The 20,501-nt window shown below is 40.7% G+C and overlaps 1 protein-coding gene across 1 annotated transcript in view; it reads right to left on the bottom strand.

The window, feature by feature from the left end:
- Positions 1 to 3,116: 3,116 nt before the first annotated feature.
- pth1r (parathyroid hormone 1 receptor) overlaps positions 3,117 to 20,501 on the bottom strand; it is a gene marked incomplete at its 3' end in the record, with an annotated part of 40,688 nt that continues 23,303 nt past the window's right edge. Inside the window, exons 3-13 of the mRNA XM_080011059.1 lie at positions 17,452 to 17,562; positions 16,199 to 16,323; positions 13,711 to 13,805; positions 11,423 to 11,609; positions 10,648 to 10,801; positions 8,961 to 9,021; positions 8,078 to 8,144; positions 7,848 to 7,942; positions 6,947 to 7,088; positions 6,168 to 6,209; positions 3,117 to 3,521 (exon numbers count right to left, since the gene is read on the bottom strand). Coding sequence (XP_079867185.1) covers positions 3,117 to 3,521; positions 6,168 to 6,209; positions 6,947 to 7,088; positions 7,848 to 7,942; positions 8,078 to 8,144; positions 8,961 to 9,021; positions 10,648 to 10,801; positions 11,423 to 11,609; positions 13,711 to 13,805; positions 16,199 to 16,323; positions 17,452 to 17,562 — 1,484 coding nt within the window. The remainder of the gene's footprint in view (positions 3,522 to 6,167; positions 6,210 to 6,946; positions 7,089 to 7,847; positions 7,943 to 8,077; positions 8,145 to 8,960; positions 9,022 to 10,647; positions 10,802 to 11,422; positions 11,610 to 13,710; positions 13,806 to 16,198; positions 16,324 to 17,451; positions 17,563 to 20,501) is intronic.

The raw sequence follows: 20,501 nt of genomic DNA on the forward strand, positions 1-20,501 counted from the left end.
GTACATATTGTAAATGAAATAAAATACAAAGCACTTCACTGCATTTTTTTGAAATACCGTGTTGTATTGATAAATTACTAATTTCCGCAACCTCATTTTACAACAGCAAGGCTTATGCGATACATAGATCTGGCAAGCAACAAAGATACAGTACAATTAGAAATGTATGGTCTTAGTTTGTAATACACTTTTGGATATTAGCAAAAACATATTTAACATTTACATCTATTTGTTTGATAACTTGCCTAAATCAACATGGAGTTAAAACAAGTACTGATGTGTCTTGACAAACAGTCTCCACATATCTGGAGCTAAATCATACTTCCAGTTTCACTGTATATTCAGTGTAAGATAAAGAAAACAATTATAATTTCCATACTTTTATGAGAGGTATTTGAAAGGAATGAATGCATCATTAGCTCCGTGACAATTGGCCTCATTACACAATCCATTTACATGATACAATCAAAATAACAAAACACTGTATGATAGTTTATTAAAGTGCTCCTTTATAAATCTTCCTTTAACCCCCAGAATCGTAATGAAGGCTATAACGCGCTCATATTGATCACCCTTATTCAGTTAAAAAAATGTAATATTTTAAGCTTTGTCTGGGTGTTACATACCCAACACTGAGATGAAACCAAAAATGAAGGCGTGAAAAAAAGATAGTAAATGATTGCTGTCTGATTGCTGGCGGTTCTTTCGTTCTTAGTTGGACAGAGGTTCTTTGCAGTGTTACGTGATAAATCCCAGCTTAATTTCGGGGTCGGACGGGCACCGAGAGAAGCCGACCGCCTGCCAAGTGTCGGCGGTTCAACAGGTTTCCCTCACGGCCTTTTCTTCTTTTTCGCAGCCACCTCCAGTCGGTGTCTGGACAAATTAGTCAAACCTCGTCACCTCCCGTGACAGATTCCTACAGATCCCCATTGGACACGTCTGAGACACTGAAGCCCCCCCCCCCCCCCCAAAAAAAACAACAACATTTTTCTCCCCCACAAAATTCCACTTAGGGCGAGTGAAAACGCCTGCTTGGCAGACAGTCGGGAGCGGGAGTGTGAAGTGGCAAGACCGGCGCGTGGAATCAATGTGCACAGCTGCCGGCGCTCGGTGGCCTCGTGCCGCCGCCCCAGTGTTTTCTGACATTTCTAGGGGCCCCGAGTGAAATCCAACCCGGGCTGTGACAGCGCCGCGGACAAACGGGAGTCGGCGACTGCTAATCCTAAAGAAAATTCGATTTCCGGGCGAATGTCAATCGACGACGACGTGGATTTCAATGTTCATCACGGATGCGAAGATGGAAAAAAAACAACAATATTTTAAAAAAGTCAGGCTTTGACTCTGCGCTCTTACGCAGAGTCAAAGCCTGACTTTTAAGATCTCTGTCATTGGAAATGGGCCGGCTGAATGGGCGCTGTCTGAACAGGGGTGTTATTATGATTTCAAGGCAGCGAATCGAGGCTGCCTGTTCTTTTTGGTATAAGATGTAACGCTCCGCTCCCTGAAAGACATTAACATCATATCATAACACTCATCGGGGGAGAAGTACAAAAAAATAAAAATAAATAAAAAATCCACGAGACACGGCGATTCACGAATGTGACGTCTAAAACACTTCATTTACGGAGGCAAGTACCGATTCGGGGAAACAACACTGGAGACTGTATGCATGATATTCATTTTTTTTTTTTTTGTAATGTAGGAATTGTTGGACCTAAAGGCATTGAGTCAATTCCCACACTCTCTTGCCCACGTTTATATGGAATACAGATGATGAGGGGGAAAACCGCTGCTTTTAAGCTATTTTTGGTGAAATCCTTTACAAAGCTGCGGTCGTAATGTTTTCTCTTTACCTGTAAATGTGTTCACAAGTTTAATTCGGGACTATATACATAATGGAAACATTCCACACACTGAAAAATGAAACCCATTTCCAACCACTGTACACCTAAAAGTAGCTTGAGTACATCTAGTGATAAACGCAACACTGTAAGCTCACAGGCAAAATGGATTTCTGCTTTTTGTAAACATTGTGACTCCAATTTAAAAAGTATACATATCATATTTACAAAGAAAAAAAGCAGCATAACACTGTATCAAATGTAACATTTCTCACATGCTCTGGCTTTCCTTCATAGTCACAAAAAATGCGATTCCCGGAATTCCAGGGGAATTTGAGATTTCCTCGGAATCCTCATTTAATTAACATTCCTTTGAAAGAAAAATAAAAAAAAACTATTTCCTGCAGGTTGTTGTTTTGAATTGGGTCCATTCCTTTGGAAAAACCTTCCGAGAAAGCGATGCGCGGCTTTCGCTTTTCCGTCTCCGCACTCCTGACCTCAAAAAGAAAGGTGATTATTTTGGTCTTAAAAAAATAAAATGAAACAAAATTAAAAAAAAGACGCACAACGAGGAATGATTTAAATACTGCTTAATCCGGGGTTATTCTGAAGAGCACAGACTTAAATAAGACCATACTCTGGAAATAAAAAGAAACGCAGGCCTTGCTGAAACACAATTTTAAGACTGGGGGTGCAACAAAAATGACTTTAATTACCTGAGTACCTTCTGTTTAACACTGAAGCAGAATATTCCACTGCGCTGAGGAGAATGAACCGCTTTTTTCCTATTAAAAACCTGGAATAAACCCTTTCCCAAGCAGAGGGACGTGCCCCTGCTCTCGCTCCGTCACATTTATAAAGTAATAAACTCTGTTTGTTTCCCGTGTAACACAATAATGCTGACAACGGCCCCTGCCGTGGACTTCAGGTCCACTCACATCAACACAGGGGGGATTAGGAGCGCTCCTGGCCAGAGCCAGAGCTCTTCTCAAACTGAGAAGAAAACTGTGAAGAAAAGTCAAATGGTCCAAAGTTTGAACAGTAATGGCAGTGTGTGTGTGTGTGTGTGTGTGTGTGTGTGTGTGTGTGTGTGTGTGTGTGTGTGTGTGTGTGTGTGTGTGTGTGTGTGTGTGTGTTCAGTGGGCAGGCGTGGGCCATGGGTCCCCTCGAGCCTCATTAGGCAACGATGTCCTGGCCCCGACAGGACGGAGAAAACCAAAACAAAAACAAAAAGGACAAAGAAAACCTGGCAGACTGTTTTCTCATTGCTTTTGGTCACATGACCGTCTCCCTCTCCTCCTCCACCACCGGAGAGGGTTTCTTCTCCTCTTCCCCGGGCCTGGCAGTGATGACGGCTCCTCCTCCTCCTCCTCCTCCAGAGCGCTCCTCCTCAGGAGCGTGGTGGAGCTCCTGCTGCCCCGACGAGGCGGAGAGGATGGAGTTCTCGGACACGGAGCCGTTCTTCACGTAGCCCGGCAGGTTGCGGTGGCCGTTGACGGGCCCCGGGCCGAGCCGCGTGGTGAGGTGCAGGGCCAGCGGGCCCCGCGCCGTCACGTTGGTGACGCTGGTGTGGGAGACCATGGGGCCGTAGCTGTAGGTGTTGCTGCCGCTGCGAGCCTTCCGCTTGAAGTCCAGAGCCAGGGTCCGCCTGTTCCACGCCTTCTTGATCTCCGCCTGGACCTGCCGGGAGAACGTTGTTATTATCATTATTTGGGTTCCACCGCCAAGCAGGGAGACCGATTGTAATAGCTGGAATTACTCAGGTTATTATTTATTTTTCTCCTGTGCTTTGTCCAATAAGTCATCCATACAGTGGTATCTTTTTGTCCATTTCGGCGCGCACATAGTCCAGGCCACGCGTAACCTGGCCACAAACAATGGCATTGATTGCCCCACAGGGGGGCGCTATAACGCGCATTGTGAGTCAAAGGCTCATTGCCGCCGTCCCGTTTGTCCTAGCGAAGTGATACTTTATACATATGACATATGCAGCTGGACATTCTGAACAGTTTTGCAATTGTGACCTATAATGTCCGCCGATAATTTGATGGTAACATGATGGTAAACATGTCTACCAAGTTCCCTGGTGATATCAAAATATCATGACATCAGCCCACAACAAAAAATGAACCCCAAGCCTATACCGAGAGGGGCTCTTTGGCCTAGAGGTCATTGCTTGTCCACGTTACAGACCCTACATTAAAGGCATTGCTTTTTGTACTGTCCACATGGCCCAACTTCAGATCAATTTCAATCCATTTTGCCATATTGCCAGTCCCAACCACTGAGACACAAAACCTCTTGGCACAGTGGCCACTATATTGAGCCTAATGGTACGGTCACACCGCCGGCGACGGAGCGCTGCGAAGCAACAGGCTGCAGTGCATTTCAAACGGAGCTCAGCTTCATCCAGCTGCAGAGGGCGGAGCGACGACCGGCGACGAGCTGAGAGCTTCACCGCAACAAGGAAAGTTGAGCAGAATTCAACTTCATGCAACTCAGCGCCCTCCAATATGGACAATTCTTTATTTTCAGCGACAGATGGTAAGATTATTTACGTCGTTTTTTTGAGAGGTAACTTATTTTGCTAAGTAAGAAAATATCTATCTCCTGTATATAATGTATATTAAATATGGAAAGGGAGAAAGGTTTGAAATGTTTGGCGCGCACACAACAGCCAGGGCACAGTAGCGCCGCCAGCGGCGTGACCTTAGCGTTAGATTTTCAGTCTAAGGCTCCTTGCTGCCATCTAGGCAGAAAAAGAGAAGTGCAAGCTGTTACAAACGTTTAGCTGGACAAACTGTGCACAATGTCGCTTCTTTCGTTCATTCCTTGTCATTCAGTGGAATGCGGTCCATTATTGGAACCCTATTTTTATTGTTCGGATCTTTGTTATTAGTATTCTCCTTGGCATTTTTCTGGCTAAAAGTGTCTGGAACACGACAACTGCTGAACTCACGAACACGGTTGAGGTTGTTAGAATCGGGACGTCTCAGACATCTCATGGTTGAAATTGATCCATATCGATCTAGACTTGGAGCGGGAATTAATGAAAAACCGATCAAGATTTACCGGAAGTAGCAGAACCTTGGCGTACCTTGATTAGTTAGTGGAGCGGATGCTTTGTGACATCGTCATCCAGTTTGTTGTATACGTATGTCCAGGTTTTGTCTCTACAGGGGCATTTGCACCCGGCGAGGTGCGCGGTGTAGGGCTGAACGATCAATTGTATTTTCATTGTCATTGCAATATGAGCATGAGCGATAAACACATCACAAAAGAAAATAAAAATTGTTATTAAATAAATAATTGTATTGTATATTTTTTTATCTGTCCGAGAGAGCGATGCCATTCGCAATCGATTAACCAGTGGACTCGTTCTCTGTAGAAGTCGCGGACGCGGAGCAGAGACACGGCTCTCCTCTTGAAATTTCTCCAAATCAGGAAGTAATGGTGCGTTCAAGGAACTCGGAAACCTCGGAAGTAATGCTGCATTCAATGGCACTCGGATAACTAATTTGTGTTGTTTTCCACCAGATTTTTTTTTTTATTACAAGACATGTTTTTGTTGAGTGGAGAAATAATTGTGTTATTAGTTATGTTATAAAATAATTGTATTGTTCGTGTGTTCTTGTGTTCCAGATGCCAAAGAGAAGCCAAAAGTCTAAAACAATAAAGAAGCAGTGGGCGGAATGTCCACCCTGCATTCCATGTGAACTCAGAAATTTGTTATTGGTGTCAGTAGGAAATGATGCTGCGTTTCATGGGAACACTGAAAACTGTAATTCATAACTAACATGACTGACCTGGACCCTGTGTATTGCTGCCTGCAGCTATATTAATTATTATTATTGTTGCAACAACAATTTATCATTGTTATTATTATTACTATTATTATTATTATTATTATTATTATTATTACTACTACTGCTATTATTATTATTATTATAATTATTATTATTACTTTGCTGGTTGTTTCTTCTTTCCTAATAATTCTATGCTGTAGCATTTTGTATATTGTATATTTTTGTAGATTTTATAATGTATGAAAATGTCCTTGGCCAAATAAACAGATTCTGATTCTAGAATGAATATGATGGGTCCAAAATTGTGATTATTTTCTTGCTCCATTTGTCAAACAAGAATCTAACAAGAATTTATCATCTAAAATTTCACGGAATTCCTCATTTCAAGGTGTTTTTGATGATGTCCACTACTATGTACAAGCCTATGAACAACAAAAACCTGACATATGCATTCCAAAGTCAACGTATTATTATACAAAAAGATGTGTAAAATGTAAAATGCTTGGAAAGAAGATCGTACCTCCCCGTTGCAGAAGCAATAGATGATTGCGACAAAGAATCCCTGGAAAATAAAAGAGTAAGACTTTTAAGGCATGTTTTTTTTATGTATAATAATGATTTAAGCCTACTGTCTTATGTTGTGAAGTATATATTTTCTTTTCTATCTTTCTACAGTAAAAGTCTGATACCGCAGTTTAAGTGACTCACTATCTGCATTATTCACCACAGATTGAAAATTAGAGAATATTTAATGGATCACGTTATTGTGGTGCTGCACTTTATTGCAGACTGACTTTCCACTCCACGCTACAGGTGGTTACACGCTGGTTTGCAGACATGGCAATTTCTTTCCCAGTCAGCCGGACAATGATGCTATAATTAAAGGTCCACATGATCATATTTCAAAAGCTGTATCTCCTACACTGTGACTCCCATATGGACCCAATCAATTGAACCAAGCTCCTTCTACTTAGAACCAATACCTTTCCCAACCTACTATCCTCCCCCATTCCACTACGACCGCCAATCTGTGGGGAAACACGGCCTTTAAAGGTATTTTTGTGCTTTAACCGCATTCGTCGATCTATGCTCTGATCATTAATCGGTACTGCAGCTGCTTTTTTGAGTGGATTAGAGACTCAATATGATGAATCTGCAGCATTGTGCATTTTCAGACATGTCAGGCCTTGAGGCACTTTAAATCCTTGATCATCAGGTCAATAGGATTAATCCAAGAACTTTAGAGGAGGGGTTACTCCACCCCAGGGCGGGTTTCCTCCCAAAACCACTGATGCTTACCTGGAAGGAATTGAACAGCATCTCGTAGTGCATCTGGATCTGCCAGGGAAACTCTGTCACCTCAGTGTACGGCATCGCCATGAACACAATGTAGTGCACGCCAAACAACGGCATCAGCACCAGTGTGGACTTTAACAACTTTCTGTAAAATACAAAAAAAACAAAAAACATTTGAATCTAAATATGCAAATACCCACTTCTCACCCTAAATACACAATAATACATTTTCAATGTTACAAAATCTGTTTCAGTATGTTTCTGTTTGAATTTTCCCATTTTATCCTATACATTAAATTAAGACAATGTTAAATGCAAAAAGGTCCCTTGCGTATTAGTGAATACTGAGTATGTTTACAATGCACAATACATTTTAATTAACATTTTCATCTATATATTCAAGTACCCACTTTTGACCCTGCTGTGTGTTGCTTCGCTACTGTCTAAGAGCTAACAATTAATTTAATAACAATAAAACGACCGATTTATTGATATATTTATTTTAATTATTTTCATGAAAATAAGTTTATATTAAAATGTATTCATTATTTTAATAATTTTCACTCTATAAAACATAATAATACATTTTCAAAGTAACAAAATCAGTTTCCAAGGGTATGTTGAATTTACCCATTTCATACTATACATTAAATCAAGACAATATTTAACACAAAAAAGGTCCCTGGCGTTTTAGTGAATACTGACTATGTTGACTCTATGACTGTGATGTTTGAGTCGCATTGCATAATATGGAAAAGTTAATACTGTGATATGTACGTCTAATTCCATCGCTTTCCTCATGGTCATGGTCATCCTCATGGTTGTTTAAAATCAGTCTTCAATATGGTTCTTAAATCAGGATAAAGGTAATAAAGATAGGTTGGGTCAAGATCAATCCGTTCACCTGTACTGCTGCCTTGTATCGCATCTTCCAGCGTTGGTCTCCCGTAGTTTAGTCGCCAAGACTCTGATGATGTTGAGAAATAACAGAAAATTGACCTGGAGGGGAAATAAACACATAATGATGTAATTTTGCCGCCATTTCCAGCAGACAACAAGGCGACACAGCCAGAGTTCTGGTGCTACAGGTGCTGCAGCTCAGCGCTCAGCGGGACATCGTGGGTGTACACTTACAACGACGGCTATAAGTATGGGGACCTGAATGATCCACTTGAGATTGCCCGCACTTAGGTCCCAACACCTGCAAGAGACAAACCACAGCAGCAACAACAACAGGGATCAAACATCTATATATATAAATATAGATAGACCTAGATATAGATAAACACATACTCAATCCTCAAGGGCTGCCACGTTTGTGTCGTCAAATACTATTATAAATTTATAGAACGCAGAATCGCGATTGTGGCGACGCCCCTTGCGGCCGCCTACACGAGTGCCTCGTGTCGATTTCGCACATGTTAGTATTTGTAGAGCTCATTGTGGGTAATCACCGGGTGTCATGACACTTCACTGCATACTGTATATGTATGGCCGTCTGTATATGTATGTGACAAAAAACCTGTTGAATCTTGAATCTTGAATAATTCCTAAAATTCTCATTGACTCATTGATTCCATACTTGGAATCAATGAGTCATTCATAATGGCATGTATAGTTTCAGGGAGATGCTTTACATCGATCTCAGAAGGCTGGGAGAGTCTGAAGCTATTCTGGTTGCACATTCAGATTTCAACACGTTATGCATTTCTGACCTTAATTCTTCATGATCGGGAATACAACCAAGGCTACACATTATGCTCAGTTTCATGCTCGGGGGGGTTGACGTTTGAGTGATTCGATTTTCTGTCTATTGAATTAAAGTAGCTAATTCCATAAACCTGTATTTAAGGAGCGTTAATGAGCATTGGTTTCCTTTGAAGCAATCTCAAAATCTCAGAAACATCAGCCAGGCCAAACAGGATCCAACTACTTCTGTACATAGTAAACGATAACATTTTATTTCCTCTTTTTTGAATCAGCATTCATCCAAGTCATTGGGTCAAAGGTCACTTACTCTGTGTCTACCAGGGTGGCTCGGACACTGGCCCAAACTGTCACAAACATTGCTGGGACTCCTAAAAACAATAGGTAAGAAGTGATTTTTAGTGAGAAATTCTGAAAAAAAAACCTATTAGAATAAAGGTTTTCAACTTTTCCACCAATGATAGAATAGACAATTGCTTTTTGCATAACAGCAGTAATTAGAGGTTATATTCTCAAGGCCCTGCAGCGAGGAACTTTGGTATCACAGCATCCACATTGTATGCGCTGTGCTTATATAACAAACACGCACAGTGTGTACAATGCAGGAGCTGTGAGGCCCAAACACCATAACCCTGGTATATTGCGTGCACGAGTCATGAGCCTTCTTGTTATTGTTCTCTGTCTGGCTTGGTTCTTACAGCACCACAAACCAAGAAATGTATGTGGTGTGGGGACCTCACCTGGATCTAGATAATTGGGGACCCAGGATCAGAGTGGCTGCATCCCTGTTGCAGGTTTGTTGGCCTAACGAGCAACAGGTTAAAAAAAAAAACCCATCCCCACACACACCCAGGAGAGGAGCCCTGTCATGACCTGTGGCCATCTGCTCCGGGGCTTGTTCTATCAAGCTCCCTCTCCACAATAAACTTGTGTGTTTTCTACAACACTGTCTTCCGCGTCTCTGTGCTGGAGGTCCCTGAAAACGCCACTTGGGTATCGTGTGGTAGGTGGAACTGCCACACTGGCACCTGAACAGGGACTCTCCGGCACGGGGAAGGGACACAGAAAGGCTCTGAAGATGCCCTGGCGCCACCAGCGGGCCAACGGGCAGCCCCAGCACCAACCCTCTTCCCGACTGGCGGCAACAGCACCCAGGGGGTCTGGCGGAGGACCGGGGGAGAAGCAGCTGCAGCAACCACCACAGGTAACCGCTGGGAGCTAGCTCCTCCGCCCAGCAGCCACCGCCGGTACTATTCAACAGCGCAGCAGCCAGGGCACACCTCAGGAATCAGTTAATTATTTCTTTTGGACACTTGTTGGTTTAAGGTATGGGAACCCTGAGTCCGGTGTTTTATTTATTTTAGGTATAGTAACCCTATGTCAGAGTCTTTATTTTCGTTTTTGTTTTTTTTCTTTTTTGTTCTCTGCTTGGTGTTGGAGGGGGGATAGGCTTCGGCCAGGTATTCTCCCTGGCCTCAGTTTGGTGTCGGGGGTATGTGGTGTGAGGATGGTGTGATTTGAGCAGCCACACTTGATCTGGATCTCGGTTATTGGGGACCCAGGATCAGAATGGCTGCACGCTGTTGCTCGTTGGTTGGTCTAACGAGCAACAGGCAAAACCCCCATCCCCACACACACTCAGGAGAGAGAAGCCCTGTCATGACCTGCGTCCATCTGCTCCGGGGCTTGTTTTATCAAGCCCCCTCTCCACAGTGTTTTCTACAAGCCGGTCTTCTGTGTCTTTGTGCCGGAGGCCCCTGAAAACACCACTTGGGTGGCGTGTGAAAAAACTGCCACAGTATGTTTTGGGGTTTTTTCTACACATGAAAACCATATCAATGACATTAAATATCTCACATAATCGGCATCACTAATAATTTGTGATTAAAATTCAGGGCTAGGTAATGATGTTGAAGCAACTAATTGAAATGGACAAAGTGGTGATTTGCATGCCGTAGAACATGAATTACTGTGTAAATTGTTGAACAGAAACTCACCCCATCCAATCAGAGTGAATCCCCACAGGTACTTCCTGTCTGAGAAGAAGGTCATGAAGATGAGGCTGTGGAGATACAGACCCTCCACCAGGATCCAGTAGTAATTTGTTGCCAGAAAGTAGAGGAACAGGGTCACCACCACCTTGCAGCCAATCTGTGTCGGAGCAGCATTCATGAGAGACCAGCGGTATCAAATCTAACTAGCTATAAAGGAAGGAATCTCTGCCTGTCTGTATGCATGTCCTTAGTTTAGATAGTCCTTAGATTATCCCGGCAACCGTTCACACAACCGTGTGTGAGTCTAACCGGCAGTTTAATTTTCCATTGTGGAACACAAAGACTGAATCATTGACGTTTTGTTAAACTGTGCCGTTATAATGTTTTAGAAAGTCTTACATTTTGAACGGACATGCACTAGTACGAGAAAAAATAGTGACATCAATGGCACCCTTTTCAAATATTCTGTTCCAAATGTCTTTCTCTCAGCATATTGCTGCATTTCCATAGTTCAGTGTATTGCAGTACAGATAGTTCTTCAATATAATAAGTCTGTAATTTAGAACCACATCTATACAGTTCATAATACAGTTCTATTCACAAAGCGCATTCAATACACAGAAATATGGATCCATCTTTGTATGTAGTATAAAAACTGTTAATATTGCCACACAAAAATGAAATGAATCATTAATACAAATCAGAATGCCAAGTTGATATTATAATTGATAAGTGTAAAATTGCCTGATGCTCATACAAAGAGTATTTCTCCACTTACAAACTGTGTTTTGTCGGCCGGCGGTGCCTCGGTGATCGATTTCAGGTCCTCCACACTGACCCTCTCCATGTCCTCCAGTGCCGAGCCCGAGTACAGCACAACATCTTTTACAAAAATGCTTATAGCTCTTAGCATGAAGGACACAAATAGGTGCATGTGGATGTAGTTCCTAGTGCAGTGCAGCCGTCTAGATGGAAAACATGGATGGGAAAAGAAAAATAAAAACAAGAAAAAAAAAATACTTTCATCAATCCAACAGCAAGGTGAAAAAAAACATGCTTAAATGAAATACTGTATTGGGAAAATCTCAATACATTTCAATAACTTTAATTAAATTGGATCAATAACAACATAGCAGGAAGGTATTTAGAGGGTGGGTGTGAAGGAGGAGGGGGGGTTCCTCATGAACAGCGCTCATTCTAATTAGGTGCAGCTGAATTCCACGCTGACTATAACACATTCTTGAGATTTAGAGGCTTGAAAAGTGCAAATATTGAAATGCTGGGCTCCAAGCGAGCTGTAAAAGCAAAATAGCTATCGTGTGTCGAGCAGTTCCAAGGGCACGTGAATCTCACCTCGGACAAGAATTTGCCCAAAATTGTCTCCTTAATAATTTCGACGGAATTTGAGGAATTATTGGAATACACTTTCTGAATCAATGGAAATTTCAACAATGTATGTAGAAAACATAAATCAAAATTGGTTGAAAATGTTTTGTTTAGTAATATCAATTTCTAGATCTATTTATAAAGGGATTTATGGATAAATCACAAATGCAAAACATCACCCTTTATCAGAGTTCCTTTATATCCTTATTAGAGAGAGCTATGAAATTGACAAGTTTCCATGGAGACCTATCAATTTTTGATGCTGTGGGCGAAAATGAGTCCGCCGAGCCCTTTCCCATGTGAATACAGAAACACAACTGCTAATGTGAAGTATGCCTTGAAAACAGCCATGGACCGCCCTGTCTAAAAAGCTGACATGTTGAGGGGGAGACATGGCCAGAGTGCTCCAGAAACACAGAACCAGAATGTCAGATGGGCCCCTGGGATAACATATTAAACTCATTTGGCACATAGATTTCCTGGTGCCAGTTTGGAACTGGAGCCAAACTCCTTCTGAGTGGCTGCCTGCACTATAAGTCACGCCTGTGGAAGCATTGGCAAACAAGTTCACACCAGTTCCTGATACTCCCTACACTAAAAATATAAGCAAATAATGAAATGATGCCCCTGCATTAATAAGCCATGAAAAAAGAAACTATTGGACACACAAAAAATGAATTAAACCTTGTACAGTATTTTTTTTCATTTCAACCCAATTAACCAATAAGCATTCTGTTAAGAGCCTGAGGCAAATACTTTATTATTATTATTATGCTAATATTTTTATAGATATATGTTTTATGCTTACACTATATGTTATATGTTCGGGTGATTATATGTTAGGGTGTCAAATTGAGTTTTAGCCTGTTTACTCTCAGCACAAAAATTTGAATTTTAATATTACCTCTATTTTTAGGTTTCGGAAAACTTGAACAATATGGTGAGAAACATACACAACTATGGTAATACATGTTAACATGTACATGAAGAGTACTTTCACCACCTGGTTTGAGCCTCACTGCAGCCACTGCACAATTTGTGTAGTGGCTGCATTTGGTGCTAAGATACATTTACTACCGTTAATGCCAATAAACATTAATATTTAGAGAACAGTCATGTACTTTACAGCTGAAAACACATTGCAGTACCCCTTACATTTTTCCCGTATTTTGCATTTTTTTATTGCACCTAAATTGTTCACTACCAATCACTACCAGACATAAACCAACCTCAAACCTTTTGCAACAAAAGCCACATGAGCATCTTCCCTCAAGATTGATATGAAGGCCATATTGTAGGATTATTTATGAATGTATAAAACTGAAAATGCCACAAAAATATCAATCAAAATTGTCATCCAATTGGAGTTTGCTGTCAAGCAAGCCCGACAGCAGAATAATCAAAGGTATATCTCATCCTGTCTCGAGCCAAAGACACGTTCGGTTTGGCATGATATTGCGACAGTCTCTCACCTTAATTTGCTTCAGATTTAGACTTGAGCAGATTTGAACCAGTGTCAGATGTGTGTTCATCTCATCCTTAAACATTCAGATGAGATTCATTCTTTTTTTCTTTTTTTTTCTGTCAAATAGAGACTATCCTGACACGCTCACCCTGGACCTCAACAGCTCTCTTTAGGGGGAGATGAATTCAGAAATTGCATGGACAGCACAAACTCACCGGAAATATCCCAAGATGACCACAGCTACCATAAGTGATCCCAGAGAGATGGAGTATCCCACGGTGTAGATGATATAGAGGCGGTGGAAGACCTCCTGGTTGGAAAGAAAGAGGAGAGGACGTGTGACGGGGGCATTGGATGTTAAAAATGTTCATAGTATTTTTCACAGTATTGGTTTTTATCTTTCAAGAAAAATACACTCCACGCTTGAATAATGTCCTCAAGGCTGATACAAAACCAAGTGACCTCAATAATCATGGTGAATGTACAGCTTTCAATATGACACAACATTTCCAAGGGCTGCAATCATAGATCGACAATTTAGTATTTTTAGAGCATATTGTGCGTAATCACCGGGTGTCATGACCTTTCACTGCATAAATGCATGACCGTATGCATGTGTATGTGATAAATAACTCTTGAATCTTGAATCTTGAATCGAGATGGAAACAAATCCATTGAATGTCCGCCACAACTCCAACAGACTCCAAACTGCAAAATATGTATAATGCCATTTACACTTTATCGCACGTCCACACATTCTGCTACTCAAGAAGACAAGAAAGTATTGAATTTCAAGTTTGGGCACATTCAAATCTAGGTCATGTTTTACTTAACAGTTATGCCATTCCAGCATGTTAACAAAATATCGTGAGGACGTGTAGCTTGGGTTAGGGTTCTTTCATTGTTGTAATATAAAACAGAGAGTGTAAACACAGTCAAATCACCATTTTAACATTTCTTAACAAGAATGTTATGTGTTTTTTCACTTGATAGATGTGTTGGCCTGGCCTATTTTGCATTATTAGAAAGACAAGAAAGACAACAAGTAAATCATCAAAAGAAATGATAATTCTTTGCAGGATCCTAGCTCAGCTTCAACAAAGAATATCATTGCATTCGATAAGGCGCAGAGTGCCACCTGGTTTGGCAGAAAAGCTTCCCAGTGCCGAGGAGACCAGCGTTCGACTTGGGTAATGGAGCTTAGAAAATTTGGGGCTCTTTCGGCTTTGAGGGGTGAACCGTCAGAGGACACAGCGAGGTAGGTGAGCTGCTAAAAGGGGTCCTCTGGATGAGCACAGCGGGGATCCTGCCGGGGCCGAGCACAGCTCACTGTAATCAGACACTCGACTGCTGCTATCGTTTAGCATCCGCACCCGGTGCCAAATATAGGCCCTCTTAAGTTAAGTTGTGGCGGTTTGCGGTGTGGTAATTGTGCCGTGAAAAGGGATTTTCATTTGTGTTTATGCATTTATCATTTTTCTCTGCGACGCTTCCCGAGAAGCCATTAACGTAAACATTTGAAGTCTGTCAGTAAAACTGAGCGGCCTCGTGATGAGGTAATGCCCACATCCTTTACAGCGAGACCCATTTTGAGAGGGAGAGAGGCGAACTAATGTGGGAAAGCCAAACATTTGGAGGGTTTTACATGGAGAAAATGGTGACTCTGGGAAACAAGGCACACTGGAAAAAAACAAGCTTATTTCGAAAGCAATGAAAATGAAATTATTTCTGTCTCTGCAGCTTTTAATTATAGTGGCAGCATAGTTCTGCAGCTCACCAATGCAAACTTAGTTTTCCCCTTCACTGCCCGCTGTCAACATTCATTCTGTAAAATTTCAAAAGGCATTCATCTTTTTTCTGACTTCTCAGTAAAAAACGATTTACTCTGTCCTCTCATCGAGGACAAATAACAGCATAGACGCATGTTACCAATGGCGACCAACCATCTTTTACTTGCAGGGTAATTCAAATCCAAGATTAGCAAGAATCAAGTGCCTGTTTGGCACAAACTAGAGTAGGGTATTAGAGTAGCTAAGCATTGAACGCATAAAATATATTATAATTATAATATTATAATCCATATACAATTCTACAATTAGACATATTTTACAGTTCTTAGAAATTCTTATCACAAAACTTTTGATCTTAGCTGTTTGCAAAATATGGCATTCTGGTTGGAAGCACTGGACCGCCAGCATTAATAGGTCAAACTTCATAATATTGGACTTTGGACATCAATGCTCGCTCTCTAGGAAATGCCCAGCGCTGCAGCTAGAGTTTTGCCGCTGTCTGAGCACCTTTAGAGATGGCATATTTGATGACACCACGATGCATAATGTGACAAATTAAATTACTTTTTGACCTTTTGTCCATGGTTTGTTCCAGAGATTGAAAGAAACCTGGAGCAAAGTGCAGCGAGGAAAAAAAAAAAGGAACCCACACTGCCCTTTACCCAAACACGGCTGCACCTTATAATAAAGCAATGGATATAATACATAGCAATGAGATTGTCTTGAAAAGACCAATGTTCAATACATTTCACTGATGACTACAGGTGACTACTAGTGGAATGGTCACTTAAATGAAAAAAGCATTAAAACTGCCAAACTTTTCTTTGCAACGCAGGCTTACTGGCTACTGTGCATGTAATTGGTTTAATTGAGCACATAAACGGTTCCACAAAGGAAATTACAAAAATCTAACCTTCTCATGGTTCTGGTTGTAGTGAGAGAGGAATTTTGCACATTCGCTATAATTGGCCCAGGTCTTGTTATTGGTGGTGGCCAGCTCCCACGTCCCATTGTTGTCACAGCGACGGTACGCAAGTCCTGGAAATTAAAACAGCACTTTGTCTATCATCTAATACAGGTGATTAATCGTGCGGTGCAAAAGTTGAAAAAAAAAATAATTCAGAAAAAATGTCTAACAAGGGGAGCAATAATTATAATAAAAGTTATTACTTGGATTGGTTATCTATCAACTATAAACATTAGCGAATGTAGTTGGAGGCTCTCTATACTGAAGGATGAATAAAGATGAGAAATGAATGAAATGGAATAATTAGGTAGGCATCTTGTATAAACAGTAGGGCTGAATCAAATTTCAATTTCTTTAGCCCAATATTGCGATTGCGATTTAGTATGCATTTTTTTCAAAGTTCCTTATCTTCTATATTATACGCTAAACACAAGCAATAAATCTTTCTATAGTATTGGTTGAAAGTTGGTCAAATTGTAACTTAAATTAGAAATAGATATGATAATATATTCAAACTTGTGTGTTTTTTTCAGAAGGAATACTCAAACGTGATTTTTGGCCATTGTTCACAGCCCTATTGGTTAGATTCTGTGACATTAAAAACACCTTCTATTCTGATTGTTTTTGTTTTTAAATCACTGCGATTTGAAAATCTCATTCTATTACATTCATCCCAAATAAACATTGCATTCATCCTTTTAATCCTGAGCTTACTCCTGCATGAATCGATCGAATCAGAATTTAGTATCTCCCTAATTCAGCAAATTGGCTTTAATGGAATTGAAATAAAGAGCCGAAGGTCTTTTGATAACGCTTAGAAGCCTCTGTGGCTGAATGACATATTATTTTGTGAGCTCCGCACTCGGTGCGCAGAACACCTTTTCAATTCATATGAGAACATCCTTATATCTGTTTGGATCTTTGAAGACGACATCCCTGTGCAAACCACGATGAAGGTGTGTGTTGCTGACAGTCTGTTATGTCTTATACTTGTTTTGGGTTTTCATTTGAGACTGAGTGAATTGGGAGTGTTGTTGAGCTGTACGCCTAGGGTTTCTTCTACATCTCTGTGTGCCGTGTTAGAAGTTAAAGGGTGCATTATGACCCGCGGTACGATATCCATCCAGCCCGGTGCTTCTTACGAGAGTTGAAGGAGCCTCTTAGCCCCAGTGGGGGACTGTATGAAAGGCCAGCCTTACCTTGATGGTTGAAGTCATAGATGTACTCCGGACAGGCAGTGGATACCAGCTGTCCTGGTGCGCCCTCAGGCCAGCAAACAATACCATCCCACTCTGGTGAGCAGAAACCATCTGCAAGACACAAGCACAGCGCTGACATTTAAAAACTATGTAGTTAGAGTGTGCGGCGCTGTCTCAATTCAAGCGTTTCATGGGCTCCGGGGCAGCAGTATGAAGAGTGGATTTGAAAATGTAGGATAGAAGAATAACCTTTAAATATCTATGCAAATAAGCAAAGCAAAGCAACCTTGTCATTTATGTCAAGGGTGACAGAGAAGGAATTGTCCCCCTAAACGGGGGGAGAAGACAAAAAGAAAAAAAGGTCTGAGACGGACCACGATTGTTCACGGCATCTCTTAAGACGTAACTAAGGCCTGAAAAAAATGCAATGGAAACCCCAGAACAAGGCCTGCATGGGGAAAATTTTGTCCACCTGAATGTGATCATTAACAGCCATGTCCATGACGGGCCACAAGTGAAATAACCTTTGGAATACACATGTTTTTGGGGAAATTGAAAGCAGAGGATGCCCTTCATTTGTTAACAGTCATATTGTTTTCTGGTGTCGCAGAGAATTGTTTTTAAGGTTAATTGTTTTGAAAACAATACTGACCAGAGTTTATTGTCTGAGGTTGCAAACACAAAGTGTCCTTTGGACATAGGCAAAGAGGATGTACATTTTTAACTTTCCTTCAAATTAGCTGTAATAGTTTATATGACACGTGTACAGCCACTATGCAGCCAAAATCAACAATTTGGTTTCAAATGACTTTGTTACAATATGGAATTGGCTAATGAAAAGTGCAATTAAAAGTTTTTTATTTAAATCTAAAAGATTTTCCATTTTTTTGGCTTAGCTCCAGGGAACTCCAAATGTTTTTGGGGTTTTTTTTGTTTGTTTTTTTTTTACCAGGGATCATGCTCAACTTAAAAAAATTGATGTATTCATTGAGAATTTTTACATTGTAAAAAAATGCAGGAGTATCACAATTGAAAAAGCCAACCCTCCATTCCTTCCAGCCCTGACAAGATACTTTCTATAAATTGTGGATGACAACTTCAAATACAGGGCAAAAACAAAAATAGAATAAATAAATAAATAAAAATAAGCACAATATGCACTTGCTACGCATATTTTTCCTTCCATCGTTGGCATATCACTTTTCATAAAAAATCATGACAAAACCTGTCATCATATGGTGTTTCCCGAAGAGAATGTCCTGTGCCAGGCATTACATATAATACATACATCATGTGGGACAAAGAAATATGCGTTGGGAGCAACCAAAAAAAAAAAAAAAGTGTCAGCTATATCAAAGCAGAGTCTCTTGAGTGTCAGTTTAACTATAACCCTGCGATAGTGCAAGTACAGTCCCCTTCCCCACAGATTCCTGGCACAGCCCATCTTATGGCTTGGCTTTTATTTTCTATTATTGAAAACATGTGCCCTGTTCTGACCACTAATAAGTATCTAAACCTATGCTCTCTATGCTGTAGATCCATTATTTTCCTATTCCTGTAATCATAGTCATGAAGAAACATCTAAAGCAATGACGACATGCGTTTTATTTGCCTCCGAGATGGCCAGTGACTTGAAGCACATAATTAAAGAGTGGAAGGCCGAGTAGAGTTGACTGATTCTTATGGATCTCTGGTGGTAGAAAAACACTTTCTATTTTTTTTTTATTTTTCTTTTCAAAATTACACTGACCACACTTCCTGGGAGTAAAATGCCTGGGCGGTTTTGCTTTTGCCCTAGATTTTAGAAAAAAAAAAAAAAAAAAAAAAAAAAGGACCACCTACTAACAGTCCTAAATTTAACACTTAAAATGCGCACACATCATTTGCTGTAAATTCCGTCACCGTGATTTAAATATAAACGCATGTGTTGGGGACTTTGGTATTAGTGACGTCACTGAGGTTTTTAATAAGGTTTTCTTTTCCCCCCTCACTCGACTTTTTCAGACCCGCAGATTTTTTCAGATACATATCGTCCTATACAAGTCCTATACAGCAAGCAAACTTCTATAATGATGGCTGATGTTTTTTCTAGAGCAGGAACGACCACAAGCTCCGACGCCGGGCTATTTTCACACTGCAAGGTCTGGAGCCTTGAACCCACATCCCTCCACTGTCCTCTCCAGGGAAGCCTCAGTGTTTTCCTGAATGAAAACCTTGTCCAGGCTCAGTAACAGAGACGATTGAGTATTTAAAGCACATATGAGGAATAAAAACAAATAGATGGGGCTTCACTGTGGACAGAGTTCATTGCAATTAAACCGTTTCAGCCTTGAATGTGGTGGGCGGTAGTCCCCTTTTAGCACACCTAGAATAGCAATATTGCTTCATTTTTAGGCGGTAATCACACACCACACAATGCAAGCAATGTGAGAATAGTTATCAATCTGCATGTCTAATAATAGTAAAGCTGCCCATTCGTCTACGGTAGTATAATTACAACAGTGGGTGTGGACACACCCGATGGGACACACAAGAAGAAAAATTATGGACAAAAAAAACCCTTTTCAATCCTTAAAATGCATAGCAGTTGCGATTCTCTAGTTTTGACTCAGCAGCAAAGGGCTCAAAGTCTTACCACAACAGTAGACCAGAAAGAATTCCAAACAAAAGAAGCCTATTTTGGGGCAAAGTCACCAAAATTACAAAAATAAAACCAAATCCAAACCTAAATGGCCAGTTGAAACGAAACCCTTCTCTGGGGCTGATTGGACAGCCATTACAGCCATGCTCTCCTATGCTTCATGTTGCAATTTAACAACAGGGCAGTGAGTCAGTGAGGGTCATTTCTAGACTCTGAAAGAAGTGGAGAAAGAGGAAAGGCTAACAAGCAATCAAAGGGAATTCTGAATTCTGCATGGAATTAATTTAAAGCATTATTATATGTAAAATATATATAAATAAAATACAACAAAAAAGCCCTTGTTATCCTTGCTGAGCATGAAAAGCACAATAAGACTTCTTCTATTGCTAATATGTATATCTCCCAAAAA

This window comes from Zeus faber, assembly GCF_960531495.2.
Source record: "Zeus faber genome assembly, chromosome: 12".
Taxonomy (NCBI): Eukaryota; Metazoa; Chordata; class Actinopteri; order Zeiformes; family Zeidae; genus Zeus; species Zeus faber.